Source organism: Ammodytes marinus, assembly GCF_949987685.1.
Source record: "Ammodytes marinus genome assembly, chromosome: 9".
Lineage (NCBI taxonomy): Eukaryota > Metazoa > Chordata > Actinopteri > Uranoscopiformes > Ammodytidae > Ammodytes > Ammodytes marinus.
Window position 1 is genome coordinate 6,553,915 of NC_137213.1, and position 24,138 is coordinate 6,578,052.

General features: G+C 42.7%; 1 protein-coding gene across 1 annotated transcript in view; it reads left to right on the top strand.

The window, feature by feature from the left end:
* brinp2 (bone morphogenetic protein/retinoic acid inducible neural-specific 2) overlaps positions 1 to 23,055 on the top strand; it is a 223,717-nt gene extending 200,662 nt beyond the window's left edge. Inside the window, exons 7-9 of the mRNA XM_080033521.1 lie at positions 11,532 to 11,754; positions 20,758 to 21,064; positions 21,527 to 23,055. Coding sequence (XP_079889647.1) covers positions 11,532 to 11,754; positions 20,758 to 21,064; positions 21,527 to 22,348 — 1,352 coding nt within the window. The 3' untranslated portion in view covers positions 22,349 to 23,055. The remainder of the gene's footprint in view (positions 1 to 11,531; positions 11,755 to 20,757; positions 21,065 to 21,526) is intronic.
* Positions 23,056 to 24,138: the final 1,083 nt, after the last annotated feature.

Genomic DNA, 24,138 nt, shown 5'->3' on the forward strand with positions numbered 1-24,138 from the left:
GATTTAGAGAATCTGGAAGAGAGGAAATATCTTCAAGTATTGGAGAGCGAAAATTAAAATTGAATGCCCATGACCTCAGGCGGCACTGCATTAAAAACCGACATGCATTCATAAAGGATATCACTATCATGGAACACTTCAGAAAACCATTGTCAGTAAACACAGTTCCTCGCTACATCCACAATTACAAGATAAGACTCTACCATGCAAAGTGAAAGCCATATATCAACAACATCTACAAATGCTGCAGACTTCTCTGGGCCTGCGGAAAAGTGTACATAATAATTTCATAATACATACTGTTTTATATTGAATACATGTCGAATAGGATTGTATTTTAAATACCGTGCCAACTTTTTGGGAATTGGGGTTGAATATTAACTCCATGTAGCTGTACTGGAGAACGCTTGAACTTTTCCTCCCAGTGCTTTCCTTCAGTAATGTTGTCTGGTTAAATTCACTGACCAGATTTCCCATTTAGAGCATATGGTTCTCAAAATACGATACTCCAAGTCAGTCAGGGCAACACAGATGGAGATGCTACTAAATTATGAAAATATGAATCTACATTTTTAGGCATACAATTATTTGCTTCTAAAGGGGCATACGCATATTTTATAATTTGTGCTATGGTGTGTCAATAATATTGGAGGAATATCCTGCCTTACATGTTATCCCTAAACCAAAGTTTTTGTAATGTGCATGGTAGGACACAGCCATAGCATGGTTTGTAAGACTCCCAAAGCATTCCCTTTTATATGCAGATATAAATGCAACTTTAATTCCTCTGTTAATAATACATGGTGGCTGAGTTCAACTTAAGTTAAGTGCAGACGTGCTCTTGTCCTCTTGAAGGATTTTATTTACTAATTATAGAAGGAGGTGCCTGGGAAAAACTGCCAGTCTTTAGGGGATTATTGGCTAATCTCAAAACAAAAAGCTTATTTTATGAAGAAGCTAAATGTAATTAGAGTGTATCCTTATGAGTCACCGCTGAATGAAAGAGACCCGTTTTTTAAAATGTCATACATTTTCTAACTGATCCTGTTTGACAGGATTTGCAGCTACACATGTGTGGCAATAGACCCTTTTGCAGATGAAGGGTTGAAGTATTTCAAGTTAAATTTTTTTTTAAATATTATTTATTACCCCTCCACTATGGAGGTATTGTTTATTCAGTAGGCTTGGCAAAGATTGTTTTTATCTGCCATATGTCGAGTGTGGCTGATGGTGTGTGTGCTTGTGCATGTGTGTGTGCTTGTGCATGTTTGTGTGTTTTGCTCTTCACATCAGTCACTGATGTTTTCTGCAGATTTCCCAAAAGCGTTTTGTATTTTATCATCAAAACTGCATATATATAAAACTCTTAATTCTCACATTTGCTTAAAGCTATAGTGCGTACCATTCTCATATACAAGAGAAGAGAAAGAGTTGGTTACATTCAAACAATCACCGATTTGACACAAAGTCGATAAAGTCTATAATTTCCACCAAACTATTTCTGTATTTCTCATTATGGCAGCATTTGCAAACTGGTGTCATCCCCTGACTCAGAAAAATCCCAAGGAGCGCCCAAGAAATGTTTCAGTTGTCGATTCTTCTGCTAAGAAGAAACCTGGACATATAGCAGAAGGTATACAATCCATGCACAATCATGTAGATGGGTTGACAGTGTTATTGTTATTTCTCAGAATTTCTTATTGGGGTTACAGAAGTTACGCACTATAGGTTTAGGAGATGAGGTAGATTTGAGTTTTTTTAAAGAATGAAGCCAGTCTTCTAATAGATCATTCCGTCCACTGAGCAGTTTATTCTAACTTCCAAAAGTATTTTTAAGTTACGTTTTTGATTCAGATCATCTGAAGAGTGACTAGAGACTGTCAAACATAAAACAAAATCCTTGCTAACAGCTGTGTTAGCGGCGCTATGGATGACACCTTTAATGTGCTACAGACACTTTGAAGTGATGGATAGCCGCCCGCTCGACAGCTCTCTGGACTCCTCTGTTTTAACGCTCCGTCTCTCCCAGCACTGCCGCAGTCGCCTGAAGACATCCTAACTCCAACCTTGTTGTCTGTCATGTTTGCAACGGAATTAAAAGGCACAGAGTAAGAGGGATGATTATTATTGAAGTTGTTGTTGCGGGAAATCGTGGTGGGATTTAATGAGAGGATCTTCACTGAGATGTAACTGACAGACAGGGGCACTGCGAAGGGGGAAAAAAACCCAAGCATCTTAAGAGAATGAAGATGTTCCAGATACTGCCGTTGATACGAGTGAACCTATCAATTCTCATTCCAGCTGTCGCAGAGACACTGTGACAGTGGGTATGTGCGAGGGTTAGGACTGACTCGCTTTACGTGTTTTTGAAGGAATATTTAAATTAAAGACTCTGTGAAAAAGAGGCCAATAAAGAAAGAAGAGTAAACTGCAAAAGGAAATTCTGTTTACTTGGAAAGTTTTGCGATGAAGCCAGTATATTAGGAATGCTAAAATGAGTGTTCAGTTTACAGGTGCATAGAATATCATGGTAAAGTTAATCACGTTAATAAAGCGCTATATAAATCCTATCCATTATTATTATTAGAGCTTTAGAAAACAGAAGCCCGGGGCTCTGGAACATCCTGCCAGAGGAAATACGGCATGCCGAGTCAGTGGCTTCTTTAAAAATCTAAGCTTAAAATGTACGTTTATCACACGGCCTTTCCTGATCTTTACTGATTCCAGTTTTCAATCTGTTAATTTTGACACAAAGAAATGTATTTAATAATAATAATAATAATAATAATAATACATTTTATTTATAATGCACTTTATATTCAAGAATCTCAAAGTGCTTAAAAAGGGGGGAACCTCAAAGAAAGTTTAGCCAAATGCTCTTTTAAAGAGATGAGTTTTGAGGTTCCGTTTAAAAAGAGCTGTAGTCTGTGGGGCCCTCAGTTGGTCAGGGAGAGCGTTCCATAGTCTAGGGGCTGCAGCAGAAAAGGCCCGATCACCCATGGTGCACAGCTTTGTATGTCGGGTTTGGAGGGTGTGAGTGGATCCTGAACGGAGTGTACGTGAGGTTGTCGGGGGGGTGAGGAGTTCCTGAAGGTAAAGGGGGGCATGTCCGTGAAGGCACTGGTGGGTGAGGAGGGAGACCTTGTACTCAATTCTGAGTGAGACAGGGAGCCAGTGCAGTGATTTCAGGATGGGGGTGATGTGGTCGTGCTTGCGCACCCTCATCAGGATCCTGGCAGCACTGTTCTGAATGTACTGGAGCCTCTGGATGCTCTTGCCAGGGATCCCGATGAGGAGTGCATTGCAGTAGTCCAACCTTGAGGAAACAAAGGCATGGACGAGCTTTTCTGCATCTGCCAGGGTGAGTGTTTGACGGAGTTTGGCGATGTTCTTGAGGTGGTAGAATGCTGTCTTACAGAGGTGTTTGATGTGGGTGTCAAAATTGAGTTGAGGGTCCATTTTAACACCAAGGTTGGTGACAGATGTGGAAAGGGGGATGTTTTGGCCAGAGAAGGTGATATTGGTGATGGTTGGGGAGCGGAGCTGATGTGGCGTGCCAACAAGGATGGCTTCTGTTTTGGAGCTGTTTAGTTGTAGGAAGTTGAGCTTCATCCACGCCTCTATCTCCTCCAGGCAGGTGGTCAGTGTGGATGTTGGCAGAGGGGCAGAAGAAGTGGGGGTTGTCCTGATGTAGAGCTGTGTGTCATCAGCATAGCAGTGGTATGATAACCCATGCCTGCTAATGACACTGCCCAGGGGGAGCATGTACAGTGAGAAAAGGGTGGGGCCCAACACCGAGCCCTGGGGGACACCGCAGGTGACGTTGTTGGTGTGAGATTTTGCTTTGCCCAGGGCGACGTGCTCAGTTCTGTCAGTGAGGTACGAGGTGAACCAGTTTTGTACGTTTCCTGATAGTCCAATGGTGTATTGCAAGCGGTGGAGGAGAATATTGTGGTCAACCGTATCAAAAGCAGCTGTTAAGTCCAGGAGGATGAGGAGAGATGGGGAGCCGGTGTCTGCTGCCATCAGGAGGTCATTTGTGACCCTTACCAAGGCTGTTTCTGTACTGTGGCCATGGCGGAAACCAGACTGGAATTTTTCAAACAGGTGATGTTGTATGAGGTGATCCTGAAGTTGTGCTGCAACTGTTTTTTCCAGAACTTTTGACAGAAATGGGAGATTTGAGATGGGCCTGTAGTTGGAGAGGACTTCTGGATCAAGGGTAGGTTTTTTTAATGTTGGTCTGATGACAGCAGTTTTTAACGCAGATGGGATATGGCCGGCGAGGAGGGAGTGGTTTATAATTTTGGTGATGAGCGGAGAGACGGCAGAGATGTTGGCCTTCAGCAGAGCTGTAGGGAAGGGGTCTAGTGCACAGGTGGATGGCTTCATTTTCCTGATGACGTCCTCCACCTCTTCCTGTGTGATGCTGGAGAAGGAGCAAAGGGTCTGGACAGAGTCAATCGGTGGGTCAGCAGTTGGAAGGGGCAGGACAGCAGTGGAGGAGAGTTTTGAGCGGATGTTATTTACTTTTTGTTTAAAAAAGTTGATGTGCATGTTGCACCTCTCCTCAGTGGCCTCAGATTGGGATGGTGAAGGGGGTTTAAGAAGGTGATTTATTGTTGAAAAGAGTTGTTTGGAGTTACCCGGGCTATTGTTAATGATTGTGGAATAGAACCTGGACCGTGCATTCTTCAGGGCATCAGCATATGCCCTCCTGTGTTCCCTGTATGCCTGTTTGTAGACAGTCAGACCGGAGGCCTTGAGGCGCCGCTCAAGGACACGCCCAGCCGCCTTCATTGTACGTAGCTCACTGGTGTACCAGGGTGCGGAGCGCGAGAAGGAGACTGACCTCGATGTTAAGGGGGCGTGGGGATCCAGGAGACTGCTCAGGGACTGGTTGTATAAGTCCACTGAGTCAGCAATAGAGAGGGAGTCAGTTGAGCCAGAGGAGAGATGTTGAAGGTCCAGGGCCAGTGCGTCCATGTTGATATTTTTCAAATTCCTGAAGTGGATCTGCCGCTTTGGTTTGGTGTGGGGGGAAAGAAAAGGGAGCTCCATTGACACAGCTTTGTGATCCGAGACGCCGAGATCATAAACCTGTAGGTTGCTGATGGGGGCGGAGTTAGAGATGACCAAGTCAAGTGTGTGTCCTCTGGAGTGTGTGGGGACAACAACATGTTGTTGTAGGTTGAGGGAGTCTAGCAGCTGAAGAAAATCAGCAGCGGGCTGGCATGAGGGAGTGTCAACATGAATATTTAAATCACCCAGGATGATGGTATTGGCAGAGGTAGTACAGAGTGTTGTGAGGAGATCAGACATTTCCGGGATGAAAGCAGAGTTGGGTTTTGGGGGCCTATATATGAGGAGAACAGTCATGGGATGGGGGGGCTTACATGTGAATGCGAGACACTCACAGGAGGAAGTTGTAGGCAGCGGCATGAGGGACAACTCCAGGTCCTGTTTGTGGATGACAGCTAGGCCACCACCGCGACCAGTTCTGCGGGCTGCCTCCAAGTAGCAGTAGCCTGGGGGACAGGCTTCATTTAGGGCAGAGTAAACCTCTGGCTGGTGCCAGGTTTCTGTTAGGCACATGAAGTCAAGTCCTTTTTCCCTTATATGTTCTTCAATCAAGCTGGATTTATTATTAATGGATTGAGTGTTGAAAAGTTCAAATTTGACCAGTGACTGTGGGGTTATTCTCTGTACAGGTCGCAGAGCCTTAAAATCCACTCCGCGCAGGTTATAATCCACTCCATGTAATCTATCCAGCCGGGAGTGCGGGGATCTCGCGACGCTGTGTCCTTTGCCCTCAGCCGTCCCAGCGGACCAGACGGATGGGACGAAGCCGGCAAGCTGACCACAAACAAAGTTTCTCCCTGAGCCTCTGTGGACATATCGGGGTCTGTGCAATAATCCTAGCTGCTTAATGGTGGAAATACAGGGTGGGATGGAGCGGTTGTTGTACTTCAGCAGCTGTGAGGCGGAGTACTTCAACATCGAACCAGCCATAGTGATGGTAGCCTGTTAGCAGCTAGGTACGGACCCGAAGCAGCTGGAGAAGAGCCGGGAGGCAGTGCAGAAAAATCCACGAGACAGTAGAGATAGTAGAGACAGCCTGCAGGTTGACCGGGGCATATTCCCATATTCCTCACCAGGATCACCGAAGAAAAAAAAAAAAAAAAAAAAACGCCAGCAGCAATCAGGAAAATGTCAGGGGCTACTTGTTTTTAGCCGTTGCTAGGGACGCCAAATAGTGTGAGCTACACGGCTCCTCCACAACAAAACCGGAGCAACCAAAGGTGTGTCCACAAGCTTGCTCCTCGTTGCTGATGCAGTATGTAGGGAACCAAGAACAGATCAAGGCCCACAAGAAAATCACTTTAAAAATAAAATTGGCCAAAATTGGCCCAAAATTTGCTTGGAAAAGCGGCGAACAGACAGCGCCAGCGTCCTCTCCAGCTGATGTTTTTTTTCGAAGATATTTGGTTGGTTAGAACTTGTATTGCTGTTTTTACGTGTTTCCATGTCAATTTTTTTGTGTTCTTTGCTTGTAATCAGAAGCGATTTGTAACTTTGATTTGATAAGTTCTGTATAAGTATTATATTTTTACTATACAATTATAATTTTAAATGTTAACTATTGTGAAAAATGCACTTTGTTAATGGTTTTCCAACATCAAACATTCAAAAATGTTCAACCTTTCTTAAAAAATCCCAGGTCAGTTCTCTCCATGCCTGACTTAGCACTACCTCCACCTGTGAAACTGGCAGTTAGATTCAAACCTTCAGTTAGATTCAGGGCCAATCAGAGCAGACTGGGCTTCTTGGAAGACGGGGCTTAAAGAGACAGGCTCCAAAATGGAGCGCTTCAAGGAATGCTCAAAAGAGGACATTTTGCGATGGCACTGTGGGATTTATGGACACTACACCATGAAAACAGTTTCTGGTAGAAACCCAAATTGCAATTTCTAACCCGAAAATTTGCATATTATGTGACCTTTAATTTTGGACTGACTTCCCCAGAGCCACACTATAGGCTTGGCTAAAACAAATACAAGCAGTGAACACATTTAAGTTTAATTGACTTCACTCTCCACTACGCTGTATTGCATATGGCCGTTTATGTTCTTGAAAACCGTTGCTGTGACTCTTTCATATACCGTGCCCTTTGTCTGGAGTTAAATGAACACGGGCCTCAGCCAGCCAGTCACTTAGCTGTCGCCTCTGCTTCATGATGTCGTGAATCACATAGTCAGCGCGGTGATGGAGATTTGGGGGTGGCGCACGGTCGCCCATTATGGAAAACAACCCCGCTCGCCTCTTTATCTGATAGATTTTAAGTGAGCCAAATTGTCCATAAATTTTGGACACAGAGTCGTAAATGTCAGGAAAAGGGAGGAAAAACAGACAGACAAATTCCTCCAGCCTGATGGCAACGCTGATGATTAGAGAGTGAGAGAGATAGTGTGTGTGGTGTGTGTGTGTGTACTTTTAACTAACTAACTATTTTTGTGAGAACCAACTCGAGTTTTAGACCTTAGGAATAAGGACATCTTCGGAAAGTGAGGACATTTTCGGCATTTTGACATTTTGTTGTGGGTGTGCGTGCGTGTGTATACGGAGGGGCATAAGCCTTTCACTAATGCCAACAGGTGTTTCAGTGAGTCTTGGCAGTAACCTGTTCTTAATGGCTAAGCCCACACCATGCTGATGCTGACCACCTGAGGGGTAGCCTTTCCAAAAGAATATGTAGTCCATCCCTTCCTCTGTTAAGGATCCATCATCCAGGAGCCTATAGTCTCACTCAAAGCGGCAATGTCTATATCATAGCGCTTGGCCTCACAGCAACTAATGCTGTTCTTCTATGGGGTCTGTCAGTACATATTGTATCAAGGAGAGTCCGTACGTTCCATGTAGCCAAGTGCAAGTCATCTTTTCATTCGTTTTTCGCCGCAGAGGTGGAATGACCTAACAGGAGCGGTAACCTGTTCAGGCGCATATTGAGTGGGCATTTTTTAGGCCACCTTTTCTAGGCCCTTCCCCATTAGGGCTGAGCAGTGTGGTCCCTGAAAAGGGCTACTCAGTCGCACAGGGGTCTGCCGAAAACAGTTGCCACTCGTCCCAGCTGCTAGCGACCTTTAGCCTGTAGGGTGACGTGTAGGGTTCTGACTAGAAGCTCCCAGTCCATTTATACCTGCCCCCGTTATCATCGAAATAAATGGACAACCAAGAGAGAGAGAGAGAGAGAGAGAGAGAGAGAGAGAGAGAGAGAGAGAGAGAGAGAGAGAGAGAGAGAGAGAGAGAGAGAGAGAGAGAGAGAGAGAGAGAGAGAGAGAGAGAGAGTGTGCGTGCGTGCGTGTGTCTGAGGGGAGAGAGAGAGTTTGAAGTTTAAGAGAATACTGTAACACAGGAGGATTAGGAAACAGCAAAAAAAGGTATATACAGATGCATTGAATGAGGGTGTGTTGAGGCGTATGAGGCATTTCTCTTTGGCTAATGGTAGTAAGACTCAATGCATGTCTCTAGGCTGTGCAATAACATCTTCCTTTAAAACAGTTCTCCCATTGGATGGTCTAATGAGCTTTCTCTAATAATAGAGGTGGTTCTAGATGAGTTAACATGCCATCATGGCAGCTATATTGGAATGTCTCACACATTAGGTATAGATAACTGCGTGTTGGTGCCTGCTGATTAGCTCGTTACAGATTGATTTTGTGTTTAGCCTTTTAGAATGATGCCTGAGTCTATCACCATTATCCAAACGTGTGTTCCCTGCAATATGCAGATACACAACACCTTATTTTACATTCTAGCTGAGCTTTCAAATGCCATAGGTAAGACGGGATTTTAGGGGGAGGAAATGTAGATTTCCATTTTAATGTCATGTTGCAGCATTATTCGAGGATGTAGGTAGCCATAAAAAAAAGAGTACTTGAATGTATCACTCTGAGGCAAAATTTTAAAACTGGTGTGTGTGTGGGGGGGGGGGGGGCACCAGTCCCTACTGAATGACTTTTTTTTTTAAAACACGGTGTTCACCCAATAACACTGCTGTTATCCCTCCAGAAATAAGAAACACCATACATACACTATTATCATCCAGCATAAGCATTCACTTTTAAAGATTTACACTAGCAATATCCCAGTGTTGTAGCCAATACAGTTGATTATGGTCATCTTAGCTTTGCACAATTTTTTTCATTTTTAAGCATCTTATCTTTAAAATCAAGAAATGAGGAATGTGTGTAGAAACTTGTCTATGGAATGCATTAGCAGGTTTGTTGATATTTGTGATGAATCATATTGTGACCCATGTATTGTGATGCTTATCGTATTGTGAAGTACTTGCCAATACACAGCCCTAGAAACAAGCACAAGAGAAGAGGCCTGCTGAGGAATCTACCCAGCAACAGAGAAAGAACTAAGTTAATATTGCCCAACTCATTTAGCCTTGTGTCAGTACAGAGAGGAAGAGAGAGAAATGGATGGGCCAGCTGGGAGTACCAAGAGAAGCAGAAACAGAGACAGACAGGAACACACACAGACAGAGCACACACTCAAGAGGGAGAATAAGACAAACCTCGACTCACTCGTGCGGATGGAGAGGGAACACACACACGCACACACACATACGCAACTACGTGAAGCCTGGCGAGAGCTGTACCATATTGTGTCACCTGGGATCACTGGTCACTGTAATAGGCTGGAGTCTCATCAGTGTATGCCCAGCTCTGGTCCGGCTTGGCTGCAGATTTCCTCACTCCATTGCCAACAACAGCACATGGGAATATGATTCTCAGCAAAAAAAAACAGAACAATCCTAGAAGGTCTCACTTAGCTGGCTTTGGGAATAGGTTTGAGTCTTCCCAGAGGGTTTCACACATTGGCATAATATTTGTCCACACATGGTTCATAATGGAACTTCAGTGATCTCAGCACCGGAACGCCACTTGGCAAAACCCAACACAGCGTATGAGCTTGTGTCCTCTGTGCCGACAGTATTCTCAGTGTAATTTACTCCAATGTTGCCCAAGCTTGTTGTCAGAGACTCTACACACGCATATGCACGCACACACACACACACACACACACACACACACACACACACACACACACACACACACACACAAACATTTTACACACTTGTGAAAATAGAAGCACTTGATTTAATAGCACCAAGTGAATTACTGTCTCTGGATGGGGCTGTAGATATCCATCTGTAGGTGCCACTTGGAATATGTTCACAACATCAACACTTAAAACAGAGGTTTATTGTGCAAGCGATCAAGTGGTGCAAGCAGCAATGCCTATCTTAAGAGAATTCAGTAACTGTAGTGTACAATATGTTTTATGTCAGTGTCATCATAAATACTCATCAGCAACCATGAATGGGATTGCAGAATTACAAACATCTGTCACATCCGTTCTGGTAGGTTAAAGCGCAACTCCCACACTTCATTCTAACTAAGCCAGGTCAAAGCGAACACATGCATAGCTGGTGCAACCATCTGTAGTCACTACCACTACAAATTAAATTGGATTCAGAAGCTCTACTGGTTTTGACTGACAAGCTGCTCGACATAGCAGATGTGATGTCATGTTTGTGGGAAATGGAAGTAGTCTAACAGCTGAAATCATAAACGTATGTAAATTAGACCTTGTTTTGTTTTCTCTGCGATTCGGTTTTGACACAAACTTGCCACGACAGCTGGCGAATTAGCCGTGAATAACATCTTATATCTATAACAGCATTTTAAGGCATTTGGCATTTTTACAGGGAAGCGTTACTGAGACAAGATAGACACTTTTTATTGGTCTAATTGAGCTTTGTGACAATGGATTTTTATCTCATTCTTGTTTTGGGGTTCTTAAGAGAAAGAATTAGGACATGAATGAAAATGCCCATCTGCACATGACACCATGCAGTCAATTGTCGGATAACTAGTTTTTCTAAATGACAATGTTGCAAATGATGCTATTGCGAGTATTATGAGTTTCTAGTGATGAGGTGAATAAGTATAACTGCAAATTGAAACTGAGGTGTTAACTTTGTAATGACAATCCATTCGAATAGAAGAGCCTTTTCTATTGTAATACCCACTTCCACTGGGAATACACTGTGGTGAATAGGTCTGCAGCACTCCGAAAGGCTACTGTTCACCTACGAATTACTTATAGTTTCATCATGATACGATATTAGATCGATTCATTGGACAACAATATGATATTAATCTATATCACAAAGTCTGCAAAATCCTGATTATGCCCATGTTAGATTTAAGTCACCAAAAACAACTGAATATGATTTAACCATTTAATTTCTGATCTCTTCCAGATATTTAAATGAAAAGCAATCCAATTTGTCGGTGGAAATAGTCTCACACAAAGACATTCGGAGGGATTGACAAAATAGAAAGCATATGAAAAGATGGCCATTGTACAAAAGACTTATTTTGTTCTATTTTTCTCTCTCTTTGCCTTCCTTTTTTCCTTCCACTTCTGCTCCCTCCCCTGCCTGTCCTCTGCAGATGAATTCAAAGCCTTCCTGAAGCGCTTGCCCACTGACCGCTTCTTGAATGTCTCCACGGTGGCCAAGTTCTGGTCCACCGACTTGCCCCTCCAGAAGCGCTACACGGGGCTGGAGTCCAGCACGGCCCTGGTCCTCAGCAAAGCCCAGAAGATCGTCAGGAAGCTGTTCACGCTGAGCAAACGCTGCCCCAAACAACCTCGCATCAGTCTGCCCCGAGAGAGGTAAGGTACTGTAGGGAGCACACTGGGACACAGCGACCCAAGACATACTAAATGGGTGGAAATGGCATAATTTGTCACAACTTGGAATGTTTTGGCAGCTGCTTTGTGCAGATTCATTATACAGCTGTAGGCTCTGGAACAGCACACCTCAAGCATGGCACACTGGGGGGAAAAACCCAAAGCTATCGTTATGTGCCTGGAAAGAGCTCGGCTTTGAATTTAGCAAAACCTCAAAACGTTATACAAGCAGGAAGGTGGGTGATTGCTCCCTTTAAACACACCGCATAGTGAATGAGTGAGTGTGTGTGTGTCTGGTTGATTTATGAGTTTTTACCAGCCTGTGGTGTTTTTATCAGCTGCTCTGGTGATTGACAGGCCATGCAAAAATGGCCTTCATCTTGACTTCATTCAAGGACGTTGCCATCACACACTCACCCAAAAAAAAACTAGCTCTTTTGATTCGTTATATTCGTTATACCATGATTTCAAAATTCCCATTTTCTACAAAATGTGTGTCTGGCAGCTAAGGTATGGCTGTCCATATTTCCAATGTGAATGAATACTGGACTAGGTTTTTTACGTTCCGTTACGAAGCATACTGATGAGCCCTGGCTGCTGCCACTGCGGCCGAACAGACAAAGAAAAGCGCACCGCCGTTGTCGAAACCACCTTCTACTAATAATTTGACAGGCTAACGGACTGCCTGAGTGAATTCTACACCTGTGGTTGACTTCTGAGCATAAATTTCACTCAGCTGTCATGACATGGCCGTTTTGTTGCCGAGAAGGGGAAAATGAAGACAGGCATGTGAGGAGCAGGTGTTAAAAAAAGGGAGGAAAGCTGAGAAATAGGCAACATAACGAGGTGGAAGGAAGTAATGATTTGTCTGGGAATGTAGGAGACAGAGTGTGAGAGAGATGAAGGGTCTAGTTAGAGGTGGCGGAGGCCTTTTCTGAGCTAAAGTACATGGTATGGTGGCACGCTGTAATCAAGCCCTCTCCTGGTCTGACACCTCGGCACTTGTTTACAGGAGGACTTTAATTTCCCTACCAGTCCTTTCACTCTACCCATCACTCCACACTGCCTACCCCACAGCCTTGCTTTCTATCTTAATTTCCCTCTCAGTCACCTCTCCACCAAAAGTCCTAGGAACTGTTTTGATCCAGGAACTCCTGTTCAAGGAAATAAAAAAGGTTCATGTGGCCCATTGATGTCTGTGTTTCCAACCCGGCCTGAAGTCTCAGGAAGGTTATGCAAATCAAGCCAATTATCTATGGAAAAGCAGTAAAAGTAACCGCACTGTAGGTCATTTTATGATACATTTAATCTATGTTAATTGTATAAATATATAGAGGCTACTTGCTCATATACTGTATATGCTTGTGGAAGTTAGGGTAATAGACCAGCCACAAAAGGCTGCGAGTACTCGACCAATTGGAATTCTGCAGCTCCGCCCCCAAAGTTCCTGAACCTCTGTAAAGTACTGCCCATGGAGCAGGGTCTTTTCCGGTGGTAAATCTCTAACCCAGGAACTAGATTTAAACCCTGGTTCCTGCAGTGGAAATGCACAGAGGAAAGGCAGCTTTTGTGTCACCTTGCACTCTCTGCCTCACTCTCTGTTTCACCCGTGTCGCTCAGAGCCTTTAACCCACTTCCTACCAGCAACTAGTTATCAGAGGCGCTCAGCTGCAAAGCTCCCTATTTTCTTCTGCACAAAATCCATTTGTTTTATCATCATTCATTTTTTGTCTATTTACATAGGCCTGGGGGGAGGGGGGATTGCTGGAGCATTTGGGCACTGTTGTGTGTGATTTCCTGAACTTAGCCTGGGGATAGAATTTCTGCAGTGCCAATTTTTCCTTTTCAACTTGTTGCTACTGTTACCGCGCCAAAGTGGATGGTAATTTATGTATGTGTGCCTTTTCATCTCTGCTGTCAAATTGCAACGGATAAATAATCTCATTGATAAATTAAACGGAGCTGACTGTGAATTGCATTTTAACTTGTGAAAAAATGGTATGCATATGGAGTGGCGAGCAAATCATTTTTGGGATCTCCACCTTTAAGGCTCTTATCCAAGAATTTTCTATACAAATAGTCTCTCAACAACCCTTTTTAACCTTTCCTACCTCAGGTTTAAGGGATGATACGATAATGTGGGAAGGACTCTACCATTCATTAAATAAACAATTAATGGTAACACTTTACAGTAAGTTAAAGAAAATATTGAGTAATACTATTTTAAGATTCTAAATACCTAAACAAATCAATCAAGGAAATAAAGTGAGGTTGGTACAGTATTTTGCATTGTATTTTAATACAGCACATGAGGGTCCGTCAATAGTTTGCACCAACGATTCCAAAAGGAAGACAGTCCATAGTCTCTCTCATCATTCCCATGTCCTCTTATTCCCATTCTGTATACCAACGTGATCACTGTTTCAACCAAAGTTGGTTAATCCACTTGTTCCAAAGATGAGGAAAATGTATAAACAATGCCCGTGCTTGTAAATAGATACAGTTACAGTAAATGGATGTCTGGGAGGTTGTGTGGACCATAAAAGGGTTGTTGTAAGAAGTGTCTCATTGGCCTAATACTGGTATTACAGTAATGCTGTGTGTGTATCTGTCCATCGGAAATGGTCATGTTGACATCAACGTTAAACACACAGTCTTTGTTGGTCATTGCAGCCAGCAACATAAGAATTATCGTTATCTGCCCGTACCTTCTCCATCTAACAGGAAAATAACAATGGTGGACTACAAATGGATTTACTCTGTATTATGTGGGCGGATATAGTCACTTATCTGGAGGTGGTGATTGATACACGGATGGAGGGAAATCTGACTGAAATTTAAGAACATACATTTAAAAAAATATGGAGCAAGTAATAATAGGGAGAGTGTTCTTATCAGATACGTTGGTATCTCTAGACACACCAGGGACACATAGTTGTGTTGAGGAACCATGAGGAAGTGCATTTTGCATACGAAGTGACCTTAAATGAGGTTATCTTGGGTTATCATCCCTAAAAAAACACCTATATTCCCTCCAATCAAGGGTAACCCAGAAAGGGAACAAGAACACCAGACACCATTCATGTGAAGGACAGTGGGAATATAAAGACCAAAGTGTACAGGAAACCCTCTCACACAAACCTACATGTCAATATTATGAAGTGATTAATTTATTATTATTAGTAGAATGATTTTTGATTTTTTTTTATTGTTTTATTCTTGCATTTCTGTTGGTATGTCACAGGGAGAGAAATCTCCTCAAGTGACTCAGACTTGGTCAGTGACGATCTGTTTCAGTCATGAAAATCTTTGACTGACATGCCGCCAACTGGCCCTGGAGGGACGTTATTGAGATGGGTGGGAGAACAGTGTGACTTGATTTGCCTTGGAACTTGTGCTGGATCATTCTGGTTATGGGTGGGAGAGGACATTTATCTTCTGTTTGAAGCACAGCCTTTTTGGTGGCACTGTATGCCATTTTTTGAACTGATTTAACTTGAGAGTCCAGCTGTAAGCGTTTGATCGGTCCGTCTTCAGGCATGATCTTGATTCCGCTTCTTTTCAGAAACTCCCTCAAATCCATATTCTGCGCTTTCTCATTCAGGAAGGACTTTTTGATGTCAGCTACCTTGGTGACCAATTCCTCAATCTCACTCTTGTACTCTTCAGCTCTTACTTCGTACATGTTAGCCACTCCGAATAATGCCTTGATCTTGTCACTTTGCTCTCTGATTACCCACTGTATCTTGGGTATCATCTCTAATTTATCTGGAGGCAGCATCTTTGACATTTTATGCTTCAGCTCCTCAAACTGCTTCTCCTTTTCTTCTATTATGAGATCCTTCTTCTCCAATTGCCGCCGGTTGGTGGTCAGTTGTTGCGTCATGGAGATCAGCTTGTCTTTTAACTCCAGATGCTTGTCATACATTACAATATCAGCCTTGCTGTCACAATGCACGTTGACAACTATATTTGGTGGAGGGCAGTCTTGTAGTTGTTTGATTGCCTGTTCCAGTTGTTCCTCAAGATCATAACATCTTCTCTTTTCTGTGAGTAGAGCTTTATCTTTTTCAGCAAGTTCACCCCTATGGTTTTTTGCAATGAATACATTGTTTTCAAGATGTATTTTTTCCTTCTTAAGTTTCTCCACCTCCAGCTCAAGGACATGGATTTTCAGCTTAAACTCTTTCTGCTGCTTGCTAAGGGCCACTTGGAGGTCCTTGCACTTCTTTCTCAACACCTGGCCATTATGTTTGTAACACGGCAACTGCTTACTCAGGAGATCTCTCTCCGTGGTCACCATACAAAGTTGTTTCTCACGTTCCGAGAAATGTTCTTTGTCTTTCTTCCAGTTAAAAACAACATCTTTTCTTAAATCGAGCTCCTTTTTCGTTTCACGCAGTTCCTTCTTTAGGATCGTATTTTCTGTCTCGTTTGACAAATAAATATTTATCTGGTTTCTAAGGACAGTATTTTCTTCTGCAAGAGTGTTCAGTTTTTCCACTTCAGCTGTGAGTTTCTGAACCACATGTTCCCACCTGTTTTTATTTTCACATAGATCCTGAATAATTTTAGTAGTGAAATCATTGTTTTCTATGTTTGTCTCCTCCATCTTTGTCTACTCAAAGAAATGACTGGATGTTTTGTTTGTTTGAAGAGATGGTTGTTTGGGTCCGACCTTTGTGCTTCTACCTTGCTACTGTGAAAACACTATATTCAAAATAATATGATGACATCATTGCATTCCATGATTAGATCAAAGCATTTTTTTCTTTGTTGCATCATCTCATTGCACAGGAAATGCCCTAGGAATGCCCAATAGGCTCTGTGCACAAGTCTAGTAGCGAACTTCCGGTTTCGCCTGGTGTTGGCATACTAGTTTCCGGTGGCTCAGTTACCACGGTAACCATAAACTAATATATGAGTATTTCATTAGAAAAAGGGGATTAAATGTAGCCTATGAGATTGTTTAAACAACAATGAAGTGCCGGTGGGTTGAATTAACACTTTTGTGAAACACTTTGCTTAGTTTAGAGTAGATATAATAGCGGTTTGAGCTTCCACTGCAGTGGATACATTGGATTAAAAGGATTGAGGTTTCGGACAACACATACAAAGTAAAGGTATGCAGCCGACATTTTGAGGACCATCTAATCATCAGTACTGATAAGAGTAGACGCGTACTAGTTACAAGCTAAATCCTATCGTTGTTTGAGTGGAACAACTATGTTGTTATCAAAGATACGGGCCTGTGTTTGGGAGCGCAGAACACGAGCATCAAGCCCAGAACCTGGCTCGGACCCCGGCCTAAGAGGATCTTGAGCACGACGTTGTTTAAATACTTGAATAGTTAAAAAAAAACATCACAACAAGCTCCGACAAACAGCTGCTATGTACACACAAGCACACTTTCATCATCACAGCAGGCAAAAGCTACAACCTACAGCGCACACAACGGCACCGACACAGTGAAGACACGTGAGCCGCACACACAGACACGCACCATCATCACCAGCAGCGCATTGCCTCAAACGACTAAAATAGAATAAAAGTAATTGGATATCACAGCATGAATGAACTATCCTATTAAGCTACTCTGCCACCCTCAAAATATTTTAAACTCACCGTAGCTTGCAGGTGTGCAGCAGCATCCTCAAACACGATGGTGATAGGCTAGCAGGCTAAATCCCATGGTGAATCCACAAATATTTCACTATAATATTCCACGATTTGTCCGATGAAAAAAGCAGCCTGCAACCAGTTAGTTTTCCTGCAGCCAGTCTATCCCATGTCGTTTCTACTTGTTGGTAAAATGCCTTCCAACAATGTTCCTCTTTTGCGTTAATCCTAAAGCTGGCGTTAATTTTTCATTCTTATTGATCCTCATCTTCGAAATTGCGTCTTGGAAATGGCAATGCTATCAAGCTCGCAGCAATATAGTTTATTCTTCTGCAGCCGTGAATCAAATTAATTTCACACTTCGCGCTCACTGACCCGTCAGACCTGTCAGTGGCCCTCTGTCCACTGTAATCGTAAATAGCAACTTGTGGTTGGCTGATTCACCCGTCACTTACTAAATGATCATAAGTACTAACCAATTAGTGAGCGAGCTGTAACCTTTTATTCTTTGTTTTGCCTAGAGACAACAATATTCTACATTTTATTGGATAACTTTATTTTCAAGCATTTCGGACACCAACACTGTCATTTATAAAGCGAACTTCATAGGAAATCAGGATAAAATGAGAATTAAAATAGATTCGTAATTGAATAATGAATAAGACATTTAATTGCTGTTGTCAGGCTCTTTCTGAAGTCCCTATCAAGTTGTCCTCACGCTTTAAAAATGCAACGCTACCCGTGGAATAATGACTGCAGGCTGCTTTCATCCGACAAATCGTGGTGAAAGTGGAATATTATCGGATTTACCATGGGATTTATAGGTAGGTAGGCTACACGTCCGCCTATCTTATGAGGATTATGCTGCACACCTCCAAGCTACGGTGAGTTTAAAAATGTTTGTGGGTGGCAGAGTAGCTTATAGAAAAATTCATTTATGCTGTGATATCCTATGATTATTATTTTATTTTAGTTGTTTGAGGCAATGCGCTGCTGGTGATGATTGTGCGTATGTGTCTGTGTGCGGCTCGCGTGCCTATTTTGTCGGTGCCGTTGTGTAAAAAGCTAGCTCCTATATATTTTAGTATTGCATAAAACATATGACCGCAGCTATCCCCATGAACACAGTGGGAACGGGCTTTGGTTAGTTTAACGTTTGGCTTATCGTCATAGCTTAATCATACACTCAAATTGTGAGGCTTCTCTATTTTCTTCATGGACACTGCTCTGACAATAACTTCAAATGTTCCCTGATCTTTACTAGACACTAAGAGATGGGCGTAACGTTAGTAGGCCTAAAGTGAGCACAATAAGAGACAGTTGGTGTTTCAAATACAAAAAAAAAACTCAATTAAAAATCCGGTACACCACTTACTTAACCTCTTACTTATACAAACAACTTAAATATCAAACTTAAATCCCTTTCCCGCTTGCTTGTTGGAGCAAAATATTATGAAATTCAACTGTATGGACAGAGTCAGTAAGTACACCGGAAGCTAGAATGCCAACACCGTCAGTTGACTTCCGAGTTCTAGTGCACAGAGCCTATTGATAGGTTTTCAACAATCAAATGATACAAAAGGGCCACATGTTAAAATTGTATTGAGTTCTGAGAGTTTTATTTCAGAATTCTGACTCTAAACTCAGAATTCTGACTTTATTCTCAGAATACTGACTTTAATCTCAGAATTCTGACTAACTCTAGTAACCATGGCAATGAGTGAATAGGTTAGTTACCTAGGGGACCAGCTGACATTACTTTCCGAATCACCATTACTGCCCGGAATAAGACCAAGATACCTGAATTGTATTTGAAGTTGGATATACAACTTCCAATACAATTGCTTTCACACACAACACAACACAAACACACAGTTTTATTAACTCAAGATCCCAAAATGGACCGCTGGTCTTGCCTGTTATGGTCTTTGCTCTCCTCACTGGCAGACTAATCTGCTGTCAGTTGGGATTTTCACATACACATTTCTTTAATATCACATACACTGTTCTGCACTGCCATTTACTATGCAAGTGAAGCGAATGGTTTGCTCCTGTGCTACTGACCACACACATCCCCTCAGCGACACATACTGTGGTCTGCCAATCAGACATTCATCAATCTGGAGGCATCTGCCTCCATCTTTTGGAGCTTGTCACGCAGCAGTGTAGGCTGTATTGTGCTCAAAAACTATGATCTTCACAACTGTTTAGTTCTGAATGGAGTGGGTTTACTGAGGCAGGTAGATTATGATGTAATCTGCACCAACCTTGGGGCGGTATTCAAACTGCAGTGTGTCCGTAAAGGTGATCACCTGTGGTCTGAGATAGGCCAATATCAGTCTCTCCAGGACTTTAATGGTGTAGGATGTTAAAGCAATTTGTCTTTAGTCAATCAAGGGCAGGCGGAGAAGAATTCGTAGGTACTGGAACAAGGCAGGATGGCTTCCAAAGCGCTCAAACCTTCTCCTGGCTCAGACAAAAGGCGGTGTAAAATCCCACATAGGTGGTTTGCGCAGACCTTCATTACCCTGGGGCTGATACCATCTGAAACAGCAGCCGTATTCTGGCACAGTCTCTCTGGCTTCCTCTTCACTTGACTGGTGCAAACAAACATGGAGGGAGATGGGGGCTAGCCCAGACTTGGGTGGAGGTGTTGATGAGGCTATTTTGAATTCTAGGGAGAGGGTTAATGGGTGAATAGAGGCACAGTGGGGGTCCAATTTAAGTGCCCCTATATTATTATATGGACTTTCAGTAAATACTAAAACACTTGTTATCTAACAAACCTAATCAACACGCAGCATTTTGACTAACTGACATGACCCTTTTCCTCGATATCCTGATTTATTACAGAAAATAATTACTTTATTTCTGTCAATAATAAAAGTGTACAGCTTCCTATTCAACTTTTCATGAATGCTTTTTTGACACCGTATGCCAATTGTATGAATGTCAGAATATTGTGTAGTGTTTAATTTATTCTGCAAAACCAGTGTAGGGGGATGCCCTTGATAATTGTTAAAGTGGGCAGGATGATTCCGAAACTTAGTTGTTTAAGTACCCGAGTCCCTGTAGTACGAAAGACAAAGTGTAACTCAACACAACCTGAAAATCTTGTCTTTGCTGACCTCCAGCGGTTTAACTTCAAATTCTTGCTGAATGGATGAACAAGTCACGTGTGCAATACGACACAATTCTGTAATGCTGAATTTGGCTAGAGGTAACTAGCCACTTTCACCCAAGAACAATGACTTAGTGTTTAATTATTGCTTTACCAGTTACTTTCTCAGTCCTCTTTGTTCAAATATGAGGTGCTATATATACAGTATACACAACTGCCTTATGTTTTCTCTTTCCCCTCTGCAGGCCTGTTGGGTTTTGGTGGACGAGAGCCCAGTCTCTGTTGTACTGCAATGAGCACGGAGTAGTGGGCTCCTTCTCTGAGGACGCAAAGAGCTGTATCTGCCCAGTGGAGCACCCAACCTGCCAGGGAGCCATTCCCTGCATTGTAGGCACCTCTCCCACCTCCTGCTCCTCCTGTGCCACCGATAACGCAACCCGCTGCGGAGCCTGTCATCATGGCAACCTCCTCTCCCTTGGATCCTGCCGGCCGAGCATTGCAGCATCCCTTGATCACTATTTGAATTTGGACCTGGACATGCCTGACGCAGAGGTTCCCAGAGCTTCTTATACATGTATTTCATTGGTTGTCAATCTGTGGATGAAATAGTGGAGTACCTCTGATAACACTAAAGATAATGACACAAATGAAAGCAGACATTTATAGTGGTTTCATAGCGCCTAGGCACAGACATAGCTCTAATAACAATAATAAGAGAGCATGAAAATAAACCACAATGTGTACAATGTCGATAAGAAAAGCAAAGTGTGAGACTTCCTGAAAAAGGAAGCTGGTAGCAAATAGGTATTTAAAGACTGCTGTAAAAAAAACGTCCATATGGTTTTGGAGGAGCTTTCTTAAGTCTGATATGTCGTCATTAAGTCTTATGTATGTGTACATTAATACTGTATATAGATATAGTTTCCAAACCAATGTTTATGTGATATGTCTTTGATTCTGTCTACCTGTAAGGCTCGATTTGATCTCATGTTCTCTCATATTAATCCTTTTCAGGGAAAGTACCTGCTTCAGCGACTGGACAGCAGAATAGAAGTCCACGCCATCTACATAAGCAACGACGTCCGCCTGGGAAGTTGGTTCAACCCTGCCTGGAGGAAAAGGATGTTGCTGACACTCAAGAGCAACAAAAACAAGTCCAATCTCATTCACATGCTGATGGGCATTTCTTTCCAGATATGCTCGACTAAGAATTCCACACTGGAGCCAGTGCCTGCGATTTATGTGAATCCTTTCGGAGGAAGTCACTCGGAGAGTTGGTTCATGCCAGTGAACCAGCCCGACTTCCCTGACTGGGAGAGAACTCGACTGGACGCTGTGGTCACGGCACAGTGTTTCAACTGGACGCTGTCTCTGGGCAACACATGGAAGTCTTTCTTTGAAACGGTGCACATCTACCTGCGAAGCCGCATAGTCACTGATGATCCAACAGTCAATGAAACTCTCTTCTATGAGCCCTTGGACCTGGATGACCAGACGTCCAACATGGGGTATATGAAGATCAACACACTGAAAGTGTTTGGATACAGCATGAACTTTGACCCTGAGGGCATCAAGGATCTGATTCTCCAGCTGGACTACCCCTACACGCAGGGCACCCAGGACGCTGCCTTTCTTATGTTGTTGGAGTTGAGAGACAGGGTAAACCGGCTGTCTCCACCGGCACCGCAGCCACTAGACCTGTTTTCTTGTCTGTTGCGTCACCGACTCAAGCTTACGGCCGGAGAGGTGGTACGCATCAAGGACTCTCTGCAGATGTACAACTCCAGGCTTCCCAATGCTTCTCCTGAACCTGAGCGTGCCATGTTGTGCAGCTAGCTAGCTAGCTGAGAACACAAGTCAGGTACAGCACACGTAGAAAGTGGAGCTACTGTATCAGGCACGACTCTAGATTGAGCCGGGGAGGTCCTACTAAATTGGCCTCTTGGATCCAAATCATTGGGATTATTCGAACATCCAACTCTAGAGGCTGACTGATGACCTTCTGATGGTCACTCTTGGCTAGTTTTCTGGTTACACATTTTTATCATTAATTACTGTCAGAACCTGTTGATGAAAACGGGAGTCATATTGTGGACTTTTGGGTGATAAGCCACTAATTGGACTGTCTTTCAGAGGCTCTACTGTACCACGAGAATTCATTTTGCTATTCCTGCCCTGCTATTGACAAACTGTTGGACTAGGTGAAGCTAAGAGACTCTTACTCGGACAGGATTTCTGGTTAGGAACCTCGGAGAGCCGATGTCATTAAGTACACCTAAGACCTCTGCCTTGTAAAGATAAAGGCGATTTTGATATGTAAAGAGGGACTCTTAAGGGGTCTTCAAAAATGAGTACAGGAAGGAGGATTGCCTCTTTTCTAACCCTATTTTCTTTGGCTACAGAACAGTCTCTTGGGGAGGGAAAATGGGATAATATTATATATGTGGTGAATGAGTTGTTATGTTGTGCTTAACAGTTTAAAATTTGATAATCCTGAACCCTATTACTGTCTTTGAAATATTTCTTTTTAGTTCCTGCCTTCCATTTTATCTGGCATTTGAAAACATGTAAGTATCTATGCTTAACATCCGAGCGAGAAGCCCGTTAGTAATGTTCTGTCCTTGGTGGTGTGTTTATACCGAAAGAAGGAGAACAAATCTGCAAACTGAATGGAAAACTATCTTAAATGTTGAGTTATTTTTTGAGTTGAGAATCTTAAAGAAATCTTCTGATGTGGTAACAAAGAGGTCTGCGGATATAGCGCTGTAAATATCGCTCCATCTAACCCAAGGTGTGGACCAGTGCACATTGCTTTTTAGATAACCATGTGCAAAGACCAAAAAAAATGTTTATAACGAAACAAACTCATGCCTTATATGGAGAGTCAATGTTAAGATAAAAAGCACATTTAGTTTCTGTGTTTGGTTTTCCAGCGAAGGCTGTATTGCTTTTTATATTTCAATATTTCTACCAAGACAGAGCCACATTCTCCAGAATACGTGGTAATGTAGCTTTTCCATGTAAATGCCAGTCACACTGCAGTTTCTTGTTTTGATTTGGTGTTGTGAAATTTTTAGTCACTGTTCACATTGCACACAAGTACTTGCGTTCTGTAATTGCTCTGCGAAACCTTCTTTCTCCATTTAGCCAAGCTCTCAGTAACTCATAGAACCTGGTGGATTGTATTATGGTTTTGAAAGGTTTTACATTTTTTGGTTTAGTCTCAGGTCAATGAAACATGAAACAGTTTTTTTATTTTTATTTATCAAGGGGGTCAAATGTCAGCTGCCTGTTACTGTAGTTACTGGAGTTACAAGGTTTCTGCAGGGCACTAATGGTACGCTTAAGAGCTGCAAGCTCACTTGGGTCATACTTGATATGATTCTACATTTACTTCACTAATTTCTCACTAAAAGTCAGTAAACCTTGTATGTCATTTCCAGCAGTTATTCTGTGCTCAGCTTGCTTAAGTAAAACAAAGTGGTTTATCTATTCTGGCTCCTTTTCTTTGTTTCAAACATAATTGCTTTCACACACAACACAACACAACACACACAGTTTAATTAACTCAAAATCCCAAAATGGACCGCCAGTCTTGCCTGTTGTGGTCTTTGCTCTCCTCACTG